The sequence below is a fragment of the Eublepharis macularius genome, chromosome 7, assembly GCF_028583425.1.
Source record: "Eublepharis macularius isolate TG4126 chromosome 7, MPM_Emac_v1.0, whole genome shotgun sequence".
Lineage (NCBI taxonomy): Eukaryota > Metazoa > Chordata > Lepidosauria > Squamata > Eublepharidae > Eublepharis > Eublepharis macularius.
The window spans coordinates 87,792,705-87,817,200 of NC_072796.1; the positions used below are offsets into that span (position 1 = coordinate 87,792,705).

The window sequence follows — 24,496 nt, forward strand, 5'->3', positions numbered from 1 at the left end:
GTCTCAATGCGTGGATGAGACGATGGTGTAGGGAGGAAGGGTTCAAGTTTGTTAGGCACTGGGATTCTTTTTGGGACAAGCGGGAGCTGTACAAGAGAGACGGTCTCCACTTGTCCCGAGAAGGAACCCGGCTGCTGGCACTTAAAATCAAAAAGGTGGCAGAGCAGTTTTTAAACTAAATGCTAGGGGAAAGCCGACAAGAGATAAAGTGTCTCTGGTTCAGGATGGTTCATCTCAGAGAGATGAAGGGCTAGGTATAACACTTCTACAGGGAGATAGATTAGAGTTGTCAACTGAGATGGAGACAAACAGTGCAGATGACCTAACTACGTCTCGAGGCAAAGTGTGCCGGGGAAGTTACAGGTGTTTATATACAAATGCTAGAAGTGTCCGAGGTAAAATTGGGGAGCTGGAATGTTTAGTGTTGGGCGAATCCATAGACATTGTGGGCATATCAGAAACTTGGTGGGATGAGGAAAATCAGTGGGACACAGTGATTCCTGGATATAAATTATATCGGAAGGATAGGGAGGGAAGGGTTGGTGGTGGGGTGGCTCTATATGTCAGAGAAGGTATACATTCCAGTAAGATTGAGAAGGTAACTGAATTAGATTCGCTTCTGGAAATGCTATGGGTTGAAATTACGGGCCCAAATGGAAACTTAACTGTGGGAGTTTGTTATCGCCCTCCAGATCAGAAAATAGAGGAGGATTATAAAATGATGACAGGATTAAAGATGGCTGCTAAACAAAAAAACTGTGTTGTAATGGGTGATTTTAACTACCCACACATTGACTGGGCCAATGGGTGTTCGAATCGGGGGAGAGAAAGTGAGTTTCTAGACTGTCTCAATGACTGTGCTATGGAACAGATGGTTACAGAACCTACTAGGGGAGAGGTGATCCTGGATTTGGTCCTCAGTAATGCTGAAGACCTGGTGAGAGATGTAAATGTGATTGCACCACTTGGGAACAGTGACCATAATGTTATTGAGTACAACATATATATAAATAGGAAATTGCCAAATAAGACCAACACAGCCATGTTTAACTTCAAAAGGGGTAACTTTTCTGAGATGAGGGGGTACGTGAAGAAGAAACTGAAAGGGAAAGTAAAAAAGGTCAAAACACTTGGGGAATCTTGGAGACTATTTAAAACTACAATCCTGGAAGCTCAAATTAAATATATACCGCTGGTTAGGAAAGGCACAAATAGGTTTAGGAAAAGGCCAGCATGGTTAACAAGCAATGTAATAGAAGCTGTAAAAGGTAAAAAGGATTCTTTTAGGCAGTGGAAAACTAGTCGGAGTGAGGTTGATAAAAAGGAGCATAAGCTGTGGCAAAAAAAGTGCAAGTCTGTGATCAGACAGGCAAAAAGGGAATATGAGGAGCATATTGCAAAGAACATAAAGAAAAACAATAAACAATTCTTTAAATATATTAGAAGTAGGAAACCAGCTAGGGAGGCCGTGGGGCCCTTGGATGACCAAGGCGTAAAAGGATTACTAAAGGGTGATAGGGAAATGGCCGAGAAGCTGAATGCGTTCTTTGCTTCTGTCTTCACTGTGGAAGATAAGAAGTGCATGCCCACTCCGGAAGCACTGACTTTGGGAGGGGTTTTGAAAGACCTGAGTCACATTGAGGTGACGAGAGAGGAGGTTATGCGACTGCTAGATAATTTAAAAACTGATAAATCACCGGGCCCAGATGGCATACATCCAAGAGTTCTGAAAGAACTCAAGTGTGAACTTGTAGATCTCCTCACAAAAATATGTAATCTGTCATTAAACTCTGCATCTGTTCCTGAGGACTGGAAGGTAGCTAATGTTGTCCCCATCTTTAAAAAAGGTTCCAGGGGAGATCCGGGAAATTACAGGCCAGTCAGCCTGACGTCAATACCGGGTAAGTTGGTGGAAACTATTATCAAAAATAAAATTAGTGGTCACATTGATGACCAAAAGCTGATGAGGAAAACTCAGCATGGGTTCTGTAAGGGAAGATCTTGTCTCACCAATCTGTTAGAGTTCTTTGAGGGAGTGAACAAACAAGTGGACAAGGGAGACCCGATAGATATTGTTTATCTTGACTTCCAGAAAGCTTTTGACAAAGTTCCTCATCAAAGGCTCCTAAGTAAGCTCAGTAGCTATGGGATAAAGGGCCAAGTCCTCTTGTGGATCGAAAACTGGCTAATTAATAGGAAACAGAGAGTGAGCATAAACGGGCACTTCTCACAGTGGAGGGTGGTGAGCAGTGGGGTGCCACAGGGGTCGGTATTGGGTCCAATGCTTTTTAACTTGTTTATTAATGATTTGGAATTGGGATTAAGCAGTGAAGTGGCTAAATTTGCAGATGACACGAAATTGTTCAGGGTGGTGAAAGCCAGAGAGGATTGTGAGGCACTCCAAAGGGATCTGTCGAGGCTAGAAGAGTGGGCATCCATGTGGCAAATGAGGTTCAATGTAGCCAAGTGCAAAGTAATGCACATTGGAACCAAAAATCCAAAATATAAATACAAGTTGATGGGGTCTGAACTGGCGGAGACTGACCAAGAGAGAGATCTTGGAGTCATGATAGATAACTCACTAAAAACGTCAGCACAGTGTGCGACTGCCATAAAAAAAGCTAATGCTATGCTAGGGGTTATTAGGAAAGGGATTGAAAACAAATCAGCCGGTATCATAATGCCTCTGTATAAATCGATGGTGAGGCCTCATTTGGAGTACTGTGTACAGTTCTGGTCGCCACACCTTAAAAAAGATATCATAGCACTGGAAAAAGTACAGAGAAGGGCAACTAAAATGATTAAAGGGTTGGAACACTTTCCCTATGAGGAAAGATTGAGGCGCTTGGGGCTCTTTAGCCTGGAGAAAAGACGACTGAGGGGAGACATGATAGAGGTTTACAAGATAATGCACGGGTTAGAGAAGGTCGAGAAAGATGTGTTTTTCTCCCTTTCTCACAATACAAGAACTCGTGGGCACTCTATGAAATTATTGAGCAGTCGGGTTAGAACAGATCGAAGAAAATACTACTTTACACAAAGGATGATAAACACATGGAATTCGTTGCCACAGGAGGTGGTGGCAGCTACAAGCATTGCCAGCTTCAAGAGGGGACTGGACAAATATATGGAGCAGAGGTCCATCAGTGGCTATTAGCCACAGGAGATAGATGGTATTCTCTTTGTGGGGAGGTGGTGCTCTGTTGTCTTGGTGCTGGAAGGAAGGCAGTGGGAGGGCTTCTGGTGTCCTGGCCTCACTGACAGTCCTTTAGATGGCACTGGATTTCTAGCCACTGTGTGTGACAGAATGTTGGACTGGATGGGCCACTGGCCTGATCCAACAAGGCTTTGCTTATGTTCTTATGTACTGTCTGCAGGCTCCCCACTTGCATGCTTCTGTAGTACTTGCATGCTTTGCACACACCATTAGTGCCCACACTGTTTTTTTTATTTTGAGCACCTGTAGCTGGGGCCAGTGACTGGGTGGAGGTGGTTTTGGGGGCTGCCCGGTGACTCACATCTGCACAGGTTGCTCTACTGTCTGCAGGCTCTCCACTTGAATGCTTTTCCAGTGCAGCTCACTTTTGCTTTGTACACACACCATCAGTGACCACATTAGGGGGGGGGGGGGGTTGAGCACCTGTGTAGCTGGGGCCAGTGACTGGGTGGAGGCTGGTTTGGGGGCCAGACACGGGGAGGGGGCAGCCACCCACATGACCCATGTCTGGGGGTCCATCACTTCAAATGGAAGCATAAGGCAATTGCCATTGATTGCTCCAATTCTATTGAATGGGATGTTCTTGGGGGCACCTGCTTTGGGGCTCTAAAACTTGGAGATTTGTACTGCAATCTTCACAACTTGGAGGGTCACTGGAAGTGAGCTTGCTAAAAACTCCATGCAAGTTTGGGCTTTTTTGAGCATGAAGGAGGCCATCCTGGGCTCAAACAAACCCCGAACCTTGAAACAGTTTGGGAACCCATTGAGGTTCATAATTTTGTGGTTTGTTATATTGTCGAAGGTTTCATGGCTGGAGAATGATGGTTGTTGTGGATTTTCCAGGCTGTATTGCCATGGTCTTGGCATTGTAGTTCCTGACGTTTCGCCAGCAGCTGTGACTGGCATCTTCAGAGGTGTAGCACCGAAAGACAGGGATCTCTCAGTGTCTTTCGGTGCTACACCTCTGAAGATGCCAGTCACAGCAGCTGACAAAACGTCAGGAACTACAATGCCAAGAACATGGCAATACAGCCCTGAAAATCCACAACAACCACCTTTGTGGTTTGTGTTCCGTGAAAATGAATGAACCACGAACCAAGCAGTTCATTTTTTTCCTGTTCCGTGCCCATTTCTACTGTTTAGGATTGAAGAGAGAGGATTTGTAGAGAGTAATCATGGCTCCCTCAATCTCCTCTTCTCCAAACTAAACATTCCCAAGGCCCTCAGCCTTTCCTCGTAGGGCTCAGTCTCTAGACCCTTGATCATCCTCGTCGCTCTCCTCTGCACTCCCTTGATTTTGTCCACATCCTTTTTGAAGTGAGGCCTCCAGAACTGCACACAATACTCCAGGTGCAGCCTGACCAAGGCAGTATAGAGAGGGGCTATGACCTCCTGTGATTTTGACGCTATGGCCCCTTTGATACAACCCAAGATTGAATTAGCCTTTTTTGCCACCGCATCACACTGACTGCTCATATTTAGTTTACAGTCCACTCTTACCCCAAGATCCCTTTCACATATACTACTGCCTAGAAGTGTATCCCCCATCCAGTATTTGTGCTTCTCATTTTTGTGGCCCAGATGTAATACTGTGCACTTGTCTTTGTTGAATTGCATCCTATTCACAGCTGCCCACTTCTCCAGAGTATTCAGGTCTTGTTGAATTTTAATTCTATCTTCTTGGGTGTTTGCCACTCCTCCCAATTTGGTACCATCAAATTTAATGGGCAGCCCTTCCACTCCTTCATCCAGATCATTGATAAAAAATATTGAAAAGTATCGGGCCCAAAACCGAGCCCTGCGGCACCCCACTGGACACCTCCCTCCAATCTGATGAAACACCGTTGACCACCACTCTTTGCGTTTGGTCCTCTAACCAGTTCCCTATCCACCGAACTGTCCTATAGTCCAGCCCACAGTCTCTTCTGCACTCTCTGTCACTCTCTTCTGCACTCTTGATTTTGTCCATATCCTTTTTAAAGTAAGGCCTCCAGAATTGCACACAGTACTCCAGGTGGGGCCTGACCAAGGCAGTATGGAGTGGGACTATGACCTCCTGCGATTTCAATGCAATGGCCCTTTTGATACAACCCAAGAATGAGTTTGCCTTTTTTGCCACCACATTACACTGACTGCTCATATTTAGTTTACAGTCCACTCTTACTCCAAGATCTCTTTCACATACACTACTACCCAGAAGTGAATCCCCCATCCAGTATTTGTGTATTCACATTTTTGTGGCCCAGATGTAATACTGTGCACTTATCTATGTTGAATTGCATCCTGTTCACAACAGCCCACTTCTCCAGAGTATTCAGGTTTTGTTGAATTTTAACTCTATCTTATCTTCTTGGGTGTTTGCCACTCCTCCCAATTTGGTATCATTAGCAAATTTAATGAGTAGCTCATTTACCCCTTCATCCAGATCATTGATAAAAATCCAGGCCCAAAACCGAGCCCTGTGGCACTGCACTAGACACCTCCCTTCAATCTGATAAAACGCCATTGACCAGCACTCTTTGGGGTGGTCCTCTAACCAGTTCCCTATCCACTGAACTGTTCTATAGTCCAGTCTGCAGTCTTCCAGTTTACCCATTAGAATGTCATGGGGTTCTTTATACAGCATAACATGAACAATGAAGTATCAACAAATAAGGTATGGGACACATATAAGGCGGTGACTAGAGGCATACTAATGGACTTAAATGCTAGAGCTAGGAAGAAAAGAGAGGAGAAGAGATTGGAGATTATGGAGAAAATAAAAGCCAAGGGGAGTCAATTAAAGAAGAGACCAGGGAAAAAGAAGCTATATCAGGATATTAAAATCCTTCAAGAACAGCTGATGGCAATGAATAATAAAGAAATGGAATGGAATCTTAAGAGACTGAATCAAAAGTTGTTTGAGGGTGCAAATAAACCTGGGAAATACTTGGCATGGCAATTGAAGAAAAGAAAGGAGAAAAGAACCATAAACAAAATTTGCGAGGAGAATATAACTTATCTGGAGCAGTCAGCCATTAGTAGAGCCTTTTATAAATTTTATGCGAAGTTGTATCCAAAAAAAGAAGTTAATAAAGATTCAATAGCGAATTATCTGGGAAAGATGAGGCTCCCTGCAATCTCTGAGGGATGGAGAGAAAAATTGAATAGAGAAGTGACGGAGGAAGAAATAAAAGAGGCAATACGGTCGACAAAATTAGGAAAGGCACCAGGCCCGGATGGACTTACAGCTAAATTTTATAAAGTACTGGCAAATGAACTGGCGCCTTTTCTGAAAGAGGTGATCAATGGAGTTATGCAAGATCAAAGGACTCCAGTTACTTGGAGTGAAGCCAATATTTCATTGATTCCTAAAGAGGGACAAGACTTGACCAATGTAAAAAATTATAGGCCAATTTCGTTGCTGAATAATGACTATAAAATCTTTGTGAAGATCTTGGCGGAGAGAATAAAAGGATGGATGTCTGAATTTATTGCAGAGGAGCAAGCCGGATTTTTGCCAGACGGACAGATTAGAGATAACCTAAGGACAGTTATAAATGCTATTGAATATTATGATAAACGTTGTGATAGAGAAGTTGGTTTTTTCTTTGTGGATGCTGAAAAAGCTTTTGACAATTTGAACTGGGACTTTATGTTTGCCACTATGGAGAAGCTGCAAATGGGAGAAAAGTTCATTCGTGCTGTGAAAGAAATCTACAGAGACCAGAGTGCAGCAATTGTGGTGAATGAAGACGTAACTAAGAAATTGACAATAGGTAAAGGTACGAGACAGGGTTGCCCGTTGTCACCATTGTTGTTCATCTTAGTATTGGAAATATTGATGATTCAAATTCGAGAAGACGATGCAATCCGAGGAATAAAAATAAGAGAGCATTCCTATAAGGTCAGAGCGTTTGCGGACGATATAATGCTAATTGTGGACGATCCAATTGAGAATATTCCAAAGGTGATGGAGAAAATTAAGGAATTTGGAGATTTGGCTGGATTTTATGTAAACAAAAAGAAGTCCAAGATACTATGCAAGAATATGACTAAACAGAAACAACAGGAACTAGAGGAGATAACAGACTGTGAAGTAACAAATAAGGTAAAATATTTGGGCATCGAACTGACTGCGAAGAACATAGACCTATTTAAGAATAATTATGAGAAATTGTGGACTCAAATAGAGCAAGATCTGATTAAATGGAATAGGCTGAATTTGTCATGGTTGGGAAGAATTGCAGCAGTAAAGATGAATGTATTGCCGAGAGTGATGTTCCTGCTACAAACAATTCCAATCATGCGTGACACTAAACAATTTGAAAAATGGCAAGGAAAATATCGGACTTTGTGTGGGCAGGCAAGAAACCTAGGGTGAAAATGAAAGTATTACAAGATGCTAAAGAAAGAGGTGGAATGCAGCTGCCCAATTTAAGATTATATCACGAAGCAATTTGCCTGTCTTGGATAAAAGATTGGATGACGTTGAAGGACTGCAAGCTACTGGCTTTGGAGGGATATAAAAAAACATTCGGATGGCATGCATACCTGTGGTATGATAAAGTTAAAGCTGACTCTATGTTTTTGCACCATTATAGTCGGAGAAGCCTTTTTGCTGTTTGGAAGAAATACAAAAACTATATGAAGGACGGAATCCCCTTGTGGGTGGTTCTGTTCGAAGTAATAGACCCAAGAACTGTTGGAAATGAACAACAGTGTTTAACATATAAGGAGATAACATTATTGGAATTCTCTAAATTAAGAATAAAGACGCAAGAGGAACTGTCCTCAAGTTATGGATGGTTTCAATATAGACAGATAAGAGATCTCTATAATTCGGACTGTGTGAAAGGAGGACTGAGAATGGAGAATTCAGAACTAGAAGAGGTGATACTTCAAGAGGGCAAAAAGGAAATTTCAAGGATTTACAAAGTACTTTTAAAATGGTATACAGAAGACGAGACAGTTAAAGTTCAAATGGTGAAGTGGGCGATAAACTTTCATAAAGAGATAACAATGGAGGCGTGGGAATACCTGTGGAAAACGACTTTGAAGATAACGACTTGCACAAATATTAAAGAGAACGTTTATAAAATGATATATCGCTGGTATTTGACACCAAAGAAAATTGCGTTAGGGAATACTAACATGTCAAATAAATGCTGGAAATGTAAAAAACATGAAGGATCGTTGTATCACATGTGGTGGACCTGTGAGGTAGCTAAGCAATACTGGGGAGGAATAACAGAAGTGATTAATGAGATTTTACAATTTCAAGTTAATAGAAACCCAGAATTGCTGCTACTGAATTTGGGAATGGAAGATATTCCAGCACAACATAGAACATTGTTATTTTACATGACAACAGCGGCTAGACTTTTATATGCGCAGAAATGGAAATTGCAAGAAGTACCAACTATTGAAGGTTGGATTTATAAATTGCTGTACATGGCTGAGATGGACAAAATGACAAGGAAGCTCAGAGACCTCGATCCAGGACAGTTTAATATGGATTGGGAGAAACTGAAGCAATATTTGGAGAAAAAATGGGATGTGGAAGGGAAACTGTGGCAGTTTGAAAATTACTGAGATTTTATAAAAGAAGAGAGAAGTGGCTTTACCGGGAAAGGGGGATTTAAATATTAAGTTCTAAGCTATTATCAGGGTTAAGATGAAAATTCTGTTTTATTACACACAGTATTAAATAGCAGACGTATTATTATGAATAGATATTATGAATATATATGAGCATGCTAGCTGGGTATTTTTTATTGTAGTTAAGTTCTTAGTATAACAGGTATTTTATATAACTAAAATAGATTGAGAATAAGAATAAGAAATGTTTAAAGAAATATATAGACTATAAGTTAAATTGATTAACTTATATGAGGGAGAGTAAAGAGATTAAGTAAGGGAATAGAAAATGGATAAAATGTTATACTAATAATATAAAGGTCATCAAAATGCTAGCAATGTGTTATTTAGAATATAAGATTTAGTAAAGGAGGGGTTAATGGTAGTTCTGTGTTTTAAAAAAAAGAATAACAAGCTTAGAAGAGAGTTTAAGTGTATGTTTAATAGATTACATGAGGTATTATGTAAGTAAGTAATAAGATAGATAAAGGGTTGGAAAACTGTTGGAAGTCAAATAAAAGGGGGGAGGAAAGGGAGGGGGTTAGAAACAGATATTAATAAAGGGGGAATGTTTGTATTTTATGATTATATAATCTAATCCAATAAAAATTTTTATTAAAAAAAAAAGAATGTCATGGGGTAACTTATCAAAGATTTGCTGAAATCCAAATAAATCACGTCGACAGGGTTTCCACGATCCAGTAAGCTTGTTACTCAATCAAGAAGGAAACCAAGTTGGTCTGACAACATCTGATGGGGACAAAACCATGTTGACTTCCCTGGATCACTAAGTGGTCCTTCAGATGCTTACAGATTAATCCTTTTAAAATCTGCTCTAATATCTTCCCAACAACAGAAGTCAGACTGATCGGCCTGCAGTTTCCCGGGTCATCCTTCTTCCCTTTCTTAAAGATTGGGATAACATTTGATCTTCTCCAATCTTGTGGCACATCCCCAGTCCTCCAGGAGGCCTTGAAGATGATGGACAGAGGCTCTGTGAGTCCTCTAGAAAGTTATTTCAGCACTCTTGGGTGCACACCATCTGGCCCAAGGGACTTGTATTCATCCAGTGCAGTGAGATGCCTCTCCACAACCTCTCTGTCAATGTCAACTAGCACCCCCCCCCCCCCAGGTGTCCTGTCACGTCTTCTACCATCTCTAGATGGGCTTGAGTTCTTCAGGGAGAAAACAGAAGCAAAAAAGTCATTAAGCCTGTCTGCTTTTTCTCAGTCCTCCATCAGTGTTTCTCCTTCTACTCCCAACAGCGGTCCAATTGCCTCTTTTACCTTGCATTTGCTTCTCATATATCTGTAGAAATTTTTCTTATTGTAGCGAGCCCCCCTGACCAGACTCAGCTCATACTGAGCTTTGGCTTCTCTGATGGCTGATCTGCAGTACCTAGTAACCCTCATGTATTCCTCTTTAGAGGTCTGTCCTTCTCTCCATTTCCTGAACATTTCCTTTTTCTCCCTTAGCTTATTCTGGAGCTCTCTGTTCATCCACATCGGTTTCTTGGAGCCCTTACCATGTTTCTGTCTTGCTGGAATAGTGAGGGCTTGAGCTTGCAAAAGTTCATGTTTGAGAAGAGGCCACCCTTCACTCACTCCTTTCCCTTCCAGCACACTCCCCCATGGAATGACTCTCATCAAGCCTCTGAGTTCATTGAAGTCAGCCCTACGAGAATTTAACCTATGAGTTTGTCTATGAACTTCCTTGGCCCCCCACAGCAACTGGAATTCAAGGAGGACATGGTCACTTCCCCCTAAGGTCCCCACCACCTTCACCCCATCTACCATTTTTTCCCTGTTGGTTAATATTAAGTCTAGTATGACCGAGCCCCTTGTAGCTTCCTCCACCATTTGAAAAAGGAAATTATTGGCTAGGCAAGTCAGGAAGTTGCGTGATTCAAGTCGCTTTGCTGAGCTTGTCTCCCAGCACGCATTGGGGAAATTGAAGTCATGCATAATTATAAGGTTCTTATGTCTGGATACTCTACCAATCAAGGAGGGCAGCATCTGTTTCCTCTTCCTGTTCAGGCGGACTGTAGCAGACTCCAACAACAATACCCTTTGTCCTTCCTACCCTTATTTCCACCCATATACTTTCCACGGGGCTGTCAACCACATTCTCCAGAACTTCCTGACAATCAAGTTCTTTCCTCACATACAAGGCCACTTCGCCTCCTCTTCTACCCTTCTGTTTTTTCTTTAACAACTCATACCCTTCCACTACCACATTCCAGTCATGGGAATCATCTCACCAAGTCTCAGAAATTCCTACTATATCGTAGCCCTCTGTTTGCAAGAGAAGCTCAAGCTCTTCTTTCTTATTCCTCATACTTTGGGCATTGGTATATAGGCACTTGTAGCCTTGTACCTTTGTTTGATCTGTCCTACCCAGGTGGGCCCCCACTGTTATCACTTCTTCATTGAAATTCCCATGTTGATTGTCCCCTTCCCCTTGTGGCATCAGTTTAAAGCTTTCTTGACGAAGATCTCCAGGTTCTTTCCAAACATTTTCTTCTCTGACCTTGAGCAGTGAAGCCCATCATATTCCAGAAGGCCTTCTCTGAGAAAACTTATCCCATGGTCCTAGAACCCAAAGTGCTCCTGCCAGTACCACCACCTCAGCCAACAATTCACCTCAAGTATGGTCTGTTCCATTCACATTCCTCTTCCTTTGACAGGAAGGATAGAAGAGAATACCACCTGTGCCACCAGTTTCTTCAACTGCCTTCCAAGAGCTTCATAGTCCTCTTTAATTCTCGTGATCATATTCGCGGCTGTGTCATTTGTTCCCATGTGAACCAGCACAAACGGGTACTGATCAATTTTGGCAGTCAGTCTGTAATATCCAGAATTCTGGCCCCCGGCAAGCAACACATCTCTCGAAGTAGGGGATCTGACCTGGACACATGACGTTCCATACCCCTGAGCAGAGAGTTCCCAACGACCACCACTTTCTGTTTTCTTCCACTTCTGTGTGGCCTCATGCCCTCTTCACTCCCTCCTCCAGGTCTTTGTGGTTCTCCTTCCGCTCTTGTCTCCATCACCATCTCAAGCACCTCAAAATGATTCTTGAGCTCCAATGGACCAGAGCATTGTCTTAGTCTGTGTCTTCCAGTTGGTACTGCAGAACTGAGAGGAGGCTCAGAAGGGAGATCGACTCTTCCTTCTTCTCTTTGACTTACTTCTTCATGCTTGTGCAGAGTCTCCAGGCTCTTGTCAATAAAATTCTCCCCTTCCTTGATTTCATGAAGGGTGGTGATCCTTTCCTCCAGACTCTCTGACAAGTGAAGTCTGTCTTCTCTTCCAAGAGGAAAACAAACATGGCACACTCTATGAAGGTGACTGGAAAGGGGCCTTCTGTCAACATCATCATCTTCCAAGTATATTCCAAGAGTACTCTGAGCAGAGTTTCGGGGCCCACAGGCTGAAAGGCAGAAAGATTTTTAAAAACCCTTTACCTTCTAGCAGCAGCTCACCATGTACTCTTCCCTCCTTGCCTCAGCCCAGCTGTCTCAGCTCTGCCTCAGGCGAGGAGGAGCCTTTTGTTTCAAAGGGTCACTTCCTGCCAAGCACTGCAGAGCTCAGCACAGTAGGGGGTAGGGCTTGTAATGAACAGCAATCAACAGCAACTCACTCAGCCCCCAACAGCCCCCAAAACACAAACAGCCCCAAACAGACCTTAAACAGAACCACTCTCTAGCAAGCTACAAGAACCCACTCACTCTCAGCTTTTCACACAGCAGCTAGGAAGGCAAGGCAGAAAGACCAAAAAACACCCTTACCTTCGAGCAGCAGCTCACCACGTGCTCTCCACTCGTTGCCTTAGCCCAGCTGACTCAGCTGTACCTTTGGCAAGGAGGAGCCTTATGTTTAAAATAATAATATTTAATGTATATACTGCCCTTCAGAACAACTTAACATCCACTCAGAGCAGTTTCCAAGGTATGTTGTTATTATCCCCACAACAATCACCCTGTGAGGTAGGTGGGGCTGTGAGAGCTCCTAGAAGCTGTGACTGACCCAAGGTCATCCCGCTGGCTTCAAGTTGAGAATTTTACATTTAACAACTGACAGTCCTTCTTATACTTATTTCAATGATTATCAAATGAAACTTATTCTGTATATAATGTACTCCATGGTGTTGCAAAATAATAATATGCTGCTAACAGACATATTTAAAATCTGTTGTGCATTTAGTTAATTTTTCCATAATTCTGCAATTTATGTGATGCATATTAGAGAAAACAATTCTTCTTTTAGGTTTCTAGAATTTTACTTATTTTCTTTTAAACAATTATTATTTTTTAGATATTTCCACACTATATACTTGGGCATCCGTAGTCGACAGAGTGGAGAAAATGACAGATGGCGCTTTTATTGGAAAATGGTCTATGAGTATGCAGATGTGAGTATGCTGCATTTACTTGCCACATTCCTGGAAAGTGCTCCACAGCTAGTCCTGCAGCTCTGCATTGTTGTACAGACACGTACTCTTCAGGCCCTCCAAGGTAAGTAAGGATTCATTTATTGTCTTCTACGAATTTAAATATAACCATAAATGTATTTATCTGTATATTATCTGCTACCATCCATGTTGACCTAAAAATAGAGTTGCCAACTCCAGCTTAGAAAATTCTTGGAGATCCAGGTAAGGGCAGAGTTTGAGGACAGGAGGAAGCTCAGCAAGGTGTGATGCCATAGAGTCTATCCTCCAAAGATTCAGAGGAATTTATTTTTGTAGGCAGGAGATTACATATAATTCTGAGAGAATTCCAGCTTCCATATAGAGGATGCCAACCCTACCTAAGAACAGGGCCTCTTTGGTCATAAACATGTGGCCAGAGTGTGAGATGGGAGAGAAAGAGGAATATAAAGTGGTTTGTGTAAACTTAGATTTAATATGCTTTCAGTTTAATGTGTTGCAATCCAGATGCTCTGCACACATATAATCAAGTTTAAAGGCACAATATATAGTCTATATTAATTTTCTGTGAGCCCTGAGACGGGGACAAGGGAGACAAAATTCCCAGAGCCCGTCAGCTCTTGAGGGCCCCAAAATCTAGATAAATCATGCATTCAGAGAATGCTTTTCATTTATTTTTTGGTAGAATTTTGCCTGCAGCCACTAGGGGCTGCAGAGCCCAGGAAGCAAACAGACTCCTGGTAGTCAGTGTTTTGTCACCTTTTTTTGCAGCAATTTTTTTTTTAAAGAAAGCTCTCCATGGCTGCAAGGCTGAAGCAAACATGAGCCTATCAAGAACCTTTTATGCCCTAACTGTTCCCACTCCCTAATTCTACCTGTATTTCTCTCTCCCATTACCTTTACCCTGGCTGGGGAGTTAAAACATTTAACAACCTTTCTTCATATTAAGTTCAGAAAGGGTGTGTGTGAGTGTATTTCGCAAGAATCTATCAAATTAGTAAAAGGGTGATTCTCTCCACCCTAGCCATAACACATTTCATGCACTGTGATCTGTTTTAATGGTTGTGAATGTGGAATGCTGAGTGCCTTAGTCCCAGTTTATACCAAAGCAAACAATATTCTAGCTTAAATATGTCATTATAATTTGTGTTTGTGGTTTTAAAATACATATTGTTTAGACTGAGTTAAAGCACGTAGGAAGTCTGAGATTAAAACTGTTCCTACTCCCAAATAATCAGACCTGATTTTAATTGCATATATTAAGCACTGTTCAAGCAGTGGGTTATTATTATTGTTGTTGTATTGGTGTGACATCTGATACTATGCCTTGCTAGATTTCACTGGAGCACACTTCATTATGTAAGAAGTGTATCCTCTAATAGTAAATACATGTGTGTGGTGTGTGTAAATATAAAATTACAAAATTAGGCACATGGCTATATAGAAAAATACTAGGAAGTACAGACTGTGCAAACTGATTATTTGATACAGGGAATCCTCAGGGGTTGATCCAAAGAGAACAAGGGAGTTTTAAGAATCTTTAATAAATAGAAGAGGAGGGCATTTTTGGCAGGAACACTTTGGCTGGAAAGAAGTAAAGAAAGCCAAAACACACGTTAAGAAAAACCTAGGTTCAGCACGTGTTCTCTTACCTCAAGGTTTGCCGGGATCTGTAGGAGTCCTGGAAGCTTAAAGTAGGCGTCCTGGAAGCTTAAAGATCTGTAGGGGTCCTGGAAGCTTAAAGTCCTGGAAGCTTAAAGGATCTGTAAGCGTCCTGGAAGCTTAAAGGCGTCCTGGAAGCTTAAAGCTTAAAATACAGGCGACTGTATTTCCCTTTCCCTTTTTGCTGCTCTGTAAATGCTAAACTTTAAGCTTCCAGGACGCCTACAGATCCCAGCAAACCTTGAGGTAAGAGAACAGGTGCTGAACCTAGGTTTTTCTTAACGTGTGTTTTGGCTCTTAGGTTCTTTTTACATGTTTATGAAGGCTTATTTAGAAATATAGGCTTATAAACTACTTAATGATGTGAAGAAAATAAAGAGTGATGGGTTTTTTTCCACTCACTGTCAGAGTTACTCCATAGTTAACCTTCCCAGAAGCAACTAGCTAGTTAGAATGGGAAACACGATACTGTACTAGAGAGACCTGTGATATGATCCAGCAAACTTCTTATTTTATTATTTTACTTGATTATTTATAATCTACCTTATTTATAATCTACCTTTCTTATGGAGACTCAAGGTGGATGTCATAGAGTAAACCAATACGATTAACAGCTGGGACATTGAGTAAGTAACACAATAGTGTAAGGATTGCAGAAATTTACAAACACAAATCCAATATGGAGCTGAAAACAATGCTGAGAAAAAATATAAGCTAATTGACATGATATATTAAACAAACATGGAACTAACTGTTCAGTAGGGGCATACTTACAGCAACAGACAGTATATGTTAAATTTTTAAAAGGCACACATGCAAGTGAAACAGAAGCCCCATTGTATAAAACGAGTCTTACTTCTAATGAAACCTGTGTTTAGCGTTGCTCCCCCAAAATCTTGTCAACTCTTGTCAAAGATCTCATCAACTGATCTGTACCCTCAGCCTGATCAGGAGCATAGATCGGGCCACTCTGGGAATTATTTCCAGGGTCATTTAAATTGCCCAATCTGCTCCTGCTTACGTTTTCTTCTTTTCTCTTTATGGAGGCAGTTGCACTAGAATCTCTTTCTAAAGGTAAGGCAGATGCAGGAAGAAAGTGGCATATGGAGTCTTGGCTCACCTGCCTCCTCTCCCTGCAAGATAAAACCGACTTTTCACCTCTCCCCAATTTTCTCTTCCCCGTCAAAGAACTTTTGAGTCTGCTGTTTTGTTTTGGGTTAGTAGAAATATTTTTAAAGTATTTTTCAATTAAGTACTTTTTGAGAGACTGTTGTCTCACTCAGTTCAATGGGGCTCATTCCCAGGTAACTTGTATCTCACCTATATTTAATGCTAGTGTACTTGGGTGTTCTGGCTAGGCTCTTGGCTGGAGAGACATCCTGATTCTGCTTGTACCTACTTTGTTGTTGGTGGGGGGAGGGGGTTGCTACACTGAGGAAGGCAATAGCAAACCACTTTTGCTCAACTCTTGCCTTGAACACCTTATGGTTGAGGTTGCCATGAGTTGGCTGCGACTTGACAGCACATCCTTCTTCTTCATATGGGGGAGCCCCATATGGAATTTTTGTCCAGTTGGCCCATGAAGCTGCTGGTAGCCTATGTGGTTTGGGACAAACCTACTTGAAGGACTGCCAATTCCTTTATGAACCTACCAGACCACCAGGGCTTTTTTTCAGGGGGAACGCGGGGGAATGGGGTTCCGGAACCTCTTGAAAATGGTCACATGGCTGGTGGCCCCACCCCCTGATCTCCAGACAGAGGGGAGTTTAGATCGCTCTCCACGCTGCCAAGCGGTGCAGAGGGCAATCTAAACTCCCCTCTGTCTGGGGATCAGGGGGCGGGGCCACCAGCCATGTGACCATTTTCTCTGAGGGCAACCCACTGAGTTCCACCACCTCTTTTCCCAGAAAAAAGCCCTGCAGACCACTATGGTGATCCACAGAGGCTCTATTTCAAGTACTCCCACCTTCTGAGATTAGGTGGATGACAACCCAGGGTAGGGCCTTCTTGGTGGTAGCACCAGAACTCTAGAACTTCCTCTCCAAGCAGCTATGTCTATCCCCTTCTGTTGCTATCTTTTGTTAATAGGTTAAGATTTGTATTGCTTTGATTGGTGTTCTTTTAGTGATTCTTCCTTCATGCCTAGTGTTTTAATTGTTGTTTTTAATGTCTGTGTATGTTTTTAGCTCTGGTGTAACTGTTTTAATGATGTGTTGTTGTTATTACTGTTTTGGTTGGATTTAATCATTTTAAAATGTGATTTTATAATAATAATAATAATAGCAGAAACAACAACAACAACATTCAATTTATATACTGCCCTTCAGGACAACTTAATGCCCCTCAGAGCAGTTTACAAAGTATGTTATTACTATCCCCACAGCAATCACTCTGTGAGGTGGGGCTGAGAGAGCTCTGGAAGAGCTGTGACTGACCCAAGGTCACCCAGCTGGCTTCAAGTGGAGGAGTGGGGAATCAATCCCAGTGTCCAGATTAGAGTCCTGCCAATCTTAACCCCGCCAACAAACTATGTATGTTTTAATTGGTTGGCTGTCTTGGCGGCCCTTCTAATAGCAGAAAGGTGGGATATGAATTTTGTAATATAATGTGTCCTTAGATATGAAAGTGTATTGTGGAGATGAAGTCCCCCTTTCTCCAATGCAAGTGTCATCACTAAGGCCATTGGCAGTGATAGAGCAGCCAGGTATCTCTTGATTATTTCTGGATCTATCACAATTGAGAATTCTGTCCACAAAGCATTGCACTTTAATCATTATTTGTGTTAGATTCTGATACTTGTGATCTCTTTTGTGAGTCAATTTACAGCTGAAAAAAACATCCACCAATAGTTCTGTAAAGGAATTAAAGCTCATTGGACATCCAAGCAAATTCTCATGAACGCCAACTACACCAATAACTCTAATTATACAAACGTATGTCGTTTCTTATACTGTCTCAGATCAGTATAAGAAAACATCACATCCAGATCAGCAAAATGTCACTTCCGGGTCAGCAGAAGGTTACTTCCAGGCCAGCAGAATGCCACTTCCAGGTCAGCAGAAGGTCTGCAGGAAGTCCATCCCTTGTTGCCTCGGAAACTGATTGATTGGTGCCAGGCTGTCTGCAGTGACAAACCAAAAAATGAACCAGCCCAAAGTTCATGGTGGTTCGTCAGAAATGGCTCTGATGAACCGCCAGTTCATCACGAACTTTGGTTCATATTTTGATTCGTGCCCATCTCTGTTAATCACTGTTAATCACTGTTGTCACCTCTAGAGTCATGGTGAGAGTAGTGGCTTCAACTCTAAGGTAGAGTAGGGTGAGTACCCAGAACTGTCTGACATTGTTGTGAAGTAGCTGATGTCTTTTCCCAAAAAATGTGTATGTGAACATGGATTTTCTGCACTGAAAGAAGCTGAATATGGAACTTGATCTAAGGTTAGTAACTTTCATTGTTTCAATCAGACTTCTCTGAAAGCTGCAAAACAGCACCATTCATCTCATTAAATGACAAGTATAAAAAATAAGCAAATATGCCTTCTGTATACTGAATAAATATCTTGCACATATATGTATTACTATTTATCAGAGTATGTAGATGCTGTTTTGATTAATGAAATACAAATTAATTTAAAAGCATTATTGAATTTATAGTAGTTTTTTTGGTCATTACGTATTTTTTCATTCTACCAATACAACTATACCAGTACCAGTACAACTATTATCTGGGGGTGGGGGGATGTATGATTTTTTTTTATATTAAAAAGTGTCCTCAAGATTTGGGACCACTGTTCTACTTCTCTTTTTTTACTGTTTATCTCAAAAGCTCTGAACTTAGAGTAAAAATAATTTTCCATTCTAGAAGGTACTCAGTGAAAACCACTTAAATTGTCATAGTTTTTTACAAATATGAATAATTTTTGTATGGCAGATTTGAATTTAAGCAGCAGCTGCAGTGTTAATAATCATTAAATAAATGGGGGGGGGGTCTAGTAGACTATCTACAAATTTCATCCTTTAAAAAACAAAACAAAACTAAATCTTTCAGTTCCCAAACGTGCAAACTTCACCCTGGCACTGTGAAACCATTAGATATTATTTATCATTTAACAAAATTTTTTGTTAATTTGTTTTTTTTAAAATTAACAAAAAAAAAGATATTACTTATTATTTAACAAAATCCATGTATCAGAGAACAGTAAATAGGAATTTCAAGCAGGTAGACATTTCTTGTTGGCTGCTTGTAGATCAGATTATGTGAAACCGAGTTTAGGTGGCAAAAAGCAGATATAGAAAATGTTGCTGGGTATATTTTCCAGTAGCTCACAAGAAAAACTATTGATCAATTAAAATGGCTGAGAATGTAGAGCATGTTGGGATACCTGGATGAAAAAAAGAATTCTGAAAATGCTTTTTAAAAATCTCTTTATTTTCAGTCACCATTTACTTTGATAAAATTATTTCCTGTTGAAAGGACAAATCTCTACCCATGAATTAAACAACTTGAAAATTCAGTGCATTTCTTAATGTAATATTTAGGAAGTTGACAGTAACACCACAGAGCTGTGTTAATGAACCATAATTTCTTGCAGCTGTGCTCTACTACAGCTGATTTTATTTTTAAACCCCACAGTATAGCCTGTAGGGTTACTTTTTAGCTAACTAACAATTCACAAAAAAGGACCTGCTTTGCTATGCTGATTGTTTCAATGATCAATACACATCCTTTTAATTTGCTTTAGAGAATTGTAGCATGACAATAAACATTTAGCAATTTGTTCTTTGCTGCTGAGAATTTAGCAAGAAGATATCTATGTTAATCCCAGGGCCAAGCTACACATGACGAAAGACACTTGCCTGGCAAGTGGATTGAGTGGAGGGCAAGTGAACAGGGAGAAATACACTTGCCATTCAAGTGTCATTTGTCACTTGTAGCTTGGCCCCCAGAACACAGTTATATATTTCACAAACAATACATTTATGATGTAAGTAAATAACAATAGGATTTCTCCTTACTGGAAATGTCAAGTGATTACATTTTATAAGTCCATATTTGACCTTGGCTTATCCAGCCTCACTCTTTTAAAAATGCCATAGTGGAGCAGTTAATACAAGAAAACAAACTTCAACTAACAACAACAAATCTGAATTACAGAAATATGTAAATTTGACAGAAAAACTGACAGATTTGTAAGGGAGGGAAGCAAAATGTCAGATGTTATCCACAAATGTGCTTTCAAAGGCTCAAATGTAAATTATTTGGGTTTTAAATTAAATTAAACTTTTCAGAGTTCGAAATTCACCAAATTTCACCTTTTTTTATCATATCAGATAATACACCTTGCACCTAAAATTGGTACTAACTGTTCAGTTCGAAGGGGGATAGAAAGTGCACAGGGAGAAAACTAAGGCTTGTACAGTCTTAAATGGCACTTATGTGGACGTGACCCCCTCTCTGCCAGCGCCTACCCAAAGCACGCTACCGTGGCCAGGCCAATGCCAACAGGCACACTTAGCAGCCAGGCAGAGGTGTAAGTGAGGCACAAGCTCCTGCGCCAGCACTGGAGGGAGCAGGACAGAGAGTAGGCTGCAAGTTAGCCAGCATCCTAAGCTGCTCCAGGCCCAGGAATGCCCCCTGCAGCAATGGCAAGTTACACCAAAAAAAGGAGATGTAGCCCATAAGCGTCCATTGAACAGGAAAACTCGGGCCCCTGTCCTCATGCCCAGCCCAGCCCCCATGGCCCAAACAGGGCATAGGATGGCGACTACCATGGGGATAATCCGCATGTGCTTCCAGGGTGTGTGAGGCCCCCCATGCCCAATCACCTGCTCAGGCACCCTACAAAATCTCCAGCTGCACCGCTCATGAACTCAGGTAAGTGGGCAGTGGCTTTAGGCTCTGCCCAGCAGTCTCCTGCTATAGGGACTTTGTACATGAGGCAGGAGAGTGGGTACTCATGGTGGTGGGACATGAATGCACTGGGTGGACTTAGTGGGAAATTGGGAGCACTTTGCACTCGCTCAAGGGAAGAAGAACAAAGTCCAAAATGTCTGACGAACAACAACCACCCAAGTCCCTGTGCAGGTTATCTGACTCTGGAGTCCCAGCTCAGGAAGGGGCAAGGGAGCACTGACAGGAAAGAAGGAGATGGGGCAGCGGCTAACCCAGCTTGCTGATGTGTGCCAGCTGCCCCTGCACCTGAACCCTCCCAAATGCCAGCCTCTGCAGGTGAGGATTGCCAGTGGGGGGTTAGCAGCAGCAGCTGCCTGCTCAGAGACAGTTGCCCAGAAAACTACTCTTGACACAGCCATCTGGTGAAGGGGGGTGCCAGCTACCCATCTGGGGGCTCTATTCAGACTCCCTCAGCCAAGACCCCTCCTAGCAGAGGAGGAAGTGCAGCCACAGGTCAGGTTGACAGGGTGTTCATAACTCCCTGTTGATGGAGGGTGCGCAGCCCCTTGACTTTCTCTCTCATAGGGTCAGATCATTCTGATGCACAGCGCTTCCTCACCAGAGGGCCATGCAACATCTGGTTGCGGGCTGGACCTGTGATACTGAAGCCACCACAGCAGTTTCCTCCTAGAACGTGGCAAACTGGGCTGGAGCTCGGACTGGGCTGGGTCTCTTGCTACACATGTCTCTTTCTCTTGCAGGCAGGTTGCAACTCATCAAGGACAACAAGGAGCACGGCTGTTCCAGCCCCTGGAGATCCTCCGCAAGTGCCATTCAGGTCCAGCCCAGGGAGCAGTTTCCCAAGGCAGGCTGCGTCTCAACCTCGCCCCTGTGAGCTTGCTTGCTTCCTGACAATGACAGTAGCCCCCACTCCAGCTCCCTGTATGGATGCCTTTTCACACATCCCCACAAATGTTTCCTGGCTCAGGGCTGGGATGGGTAGGCTCTGCTGCCAGAAGGAGCAGGTGGCACCTGTCCAGTTTCCCTGCCCACCAGCAGTGTAACTTCAGGCAGTGGGATGGGAATTTAAGTGTGGCCCACGAATCTCTGGCAGGGTGGGGGAGCACTACTGAGGACTCTCATTGTCTGACAGACAGAGCTACTGGCATCTGATAAGCCAGGCAGCTGACCATTGCATGTGGCTGAAGGGGGAGGTTGCTGCTGGGAGGTGGGGGATGTGAAGTGGCATTTTGGGATCTCCAGGGCTCCTCCTCTGGGAGGATGGATGACCCTCCCTTTTGCTGTTTGCAAAGGCAAGGATGGACTTGGGAAATCTGGTGCGGGGATGGGGTAGATGGCAGCTCCCGGAGCAGTTTCTCTGCTCCTGCAGGCCATCAGTCCATTCTGGGGGGTTGTCACTCTAGGACTGGAGCATGGCTCTTGAGGTCAACCCGCGTTCCCCTCACAACCTTGTGATGCAGTGATGTGTTCAAATGGCACAGCTTTTCACTCCCATCACCTACAGTGAGCCTTCTGGCCTCTCGCATGGTTTCCAATGGGCATTCTTTGAAGAACCTGCCCCCTCACCTGCCTCTCTGGAACCTAGGGGATAATCCCAAGTGCTGCAGGCTGCGAGTGCGACCCTCACTGGGTCCTGTCGCCTTTCTAGTCCCACTTTTTTGGGAGGGGGAACCTGTTTCTTGCTGCGGTGGTGGTGGTGGTGAGCATTTGCAGGCCTGCAGAGCTACAGCCCTGGCCTGGCCCTCATTGGAACTGGGGGTTGGAAGGGTGAGAGGGTGGGTGCCCTCTCCGCACCTTCAGTGTTACCTCTGGCCCTCCCGGCAGGGATGCCTGCTTCCTGGCAGGGGGTGTTGGTGGGCAGCAGGCATTGTGGCCTCCCTATTGGCTGCACCACTACTTGACCCTCGCCTGCCTACCAGAGGAGTGATGTGGCCATTGGCTGGTGTGCCTGGGGTTGTCAGGGGAATGGCAGGCAAGTGCTCTTGGCAGCAGCTGCTGAACTCTCACGCCGGTGTGGCTCTCCTGCAAAAATCCATAGGGAGTGGCGAAGCAGTGCCACTTTTGCGTCAACGCGTAAGCGGGGGCTCTGACTCAAGGCTTAGGATTGAGCTGCCCAAATGAACTTTAGGTGCCATCCGCTAGTTTCTAAAATCATATATCCCTCCCACTACATGACCTCATCCTCATTAAGTGCAACTTCAAAGAAGTTTCAATAGAGCTTTATTTCTGCCAGGACTCACCAAGGCTCAGCCCCATCATTTCTTTTAAATGATAGGCCCAATTTGAAAAAAAAGGAAACAGGACCATAAGAATGCATTTGCTTTCCCACTGAAGAACTACATGAAATTCTCAGATTTCAGAGATTAGAAGAACAGGCCAAGACTTAACTTCTCTTTTCGTTATAATGAGGCATTATTGAGTTTTCAACATAAATGGTTCTAAGAAAAGTTCATATCTTCCATTGCTCTATTATTATATCCATTTAAAGTGTTCCTGTATTTTTGCTTGTTTTATATTCTGATTTTAGATGCAAAGCAACATGCCTCAGACAAACACAAAGAAGTTAGCAACACAGGATATCACTTGGTCTTATCAATAGTCTTTAATATAGCATTCTAGGAATATATCTTTATCAACTAGAATCTTACTAATTCTAAATCATTTTGTTTAGAGGACCGTAAGGATTTGGGTAGGATGGTACACTTTTAAAAAATCAGGATTAATTTCAGATCTAGATCTGGGCGAGGGGGAGCATATAGATCTTAAATAGCATCAGGGAAAGAATCGCCCCCTGAGGCACACCACTTACCAAAGAATAGTGAGCAGAATCTGTTCCCCGAGTGCCACCCTCTGTCCCTGATTATGAAGGAAGAAGTTCAGCCATTGCAGGGCTGTCCTACGAATCCCCACGTTGGCGAGGCAGAGGATCAGAAGATTGTGATTGACTATGTCGAACACCACTGTAAGATTTAAAAGTATCAGCATTGCTGATCCACCCCAATCCAGGTGTCACCGCAGATCATCTGCAAGGGTGACCAGAGCCATCTCCATGCCATGGCTGGTCCTGAAGCTGGACTGGAATGGATCCAGGATAGAGGTGTCATCAAGTTATACCTGCAGCTGTTTCACTACTGTCCTCTCAATTACCTTACCCAGGAACGGAAGATTCGAAACTGGGTGGTAATTGGCTGGATCAACAGCATCCAGTGATGGTTTCTTTAATAAGGGCTGCATCACTGCCTCCTTCAACAAGTCTGGGAAAATCCCCAAACTCAAGGAATGGTTAATGATGTCAGCTAATGGGACCCGAATCCCACCATCACCAGTTTTCACCAGCATGATGGGCATGGGTCCAATGGGCATGTGGTAGGTTTCACAGCAATCAGGACCCTGTCTATCTCCTCCTGGGAGAGTGGCCTGAATTGATCTAATATCAACTCTGAGGATGACCAAAAGGCCTCCAGTTCACATACTGCATCAACCATGGTGGACAGGTTCCAGTGGAGTGACAAGATCTTATCCACAAAATAGTCTCCTAAAGCCTCAGCTTCTTACAGAATTTGCATTTTTATTTGTCCCATGTGTGAGGGACATTAAAGACTGAATCAGTCTGGAATGTTGTGCTGGCCGAGAACTAGCAGACGCAATGAAAG

The 24,496-nt window shown here is 42.8% G+C and overlaps 1 protein-coding gene across 1 annotated transcript in view; it reads left to right on the forward strand.

Moving 5' to 3' along the window:
- Window positions 1-24,496, forward strand: part of XKR4 (XK related 4) — a 249,808-nt gene that overhangs the window by 143,181 nt on the left and 82,131 nt on the right. Inside the window, exon 2 of the mRNA XM_054985445.1 lies at window positions 13,153-13,352. Coding sequence (XP_054841420.1) covers window positions 13,153-13,352 — 200 coding nt within the window. The remainder of the gene's footprint in view (window positions 1-13,152; window positions 13,353-24,496) is intronic.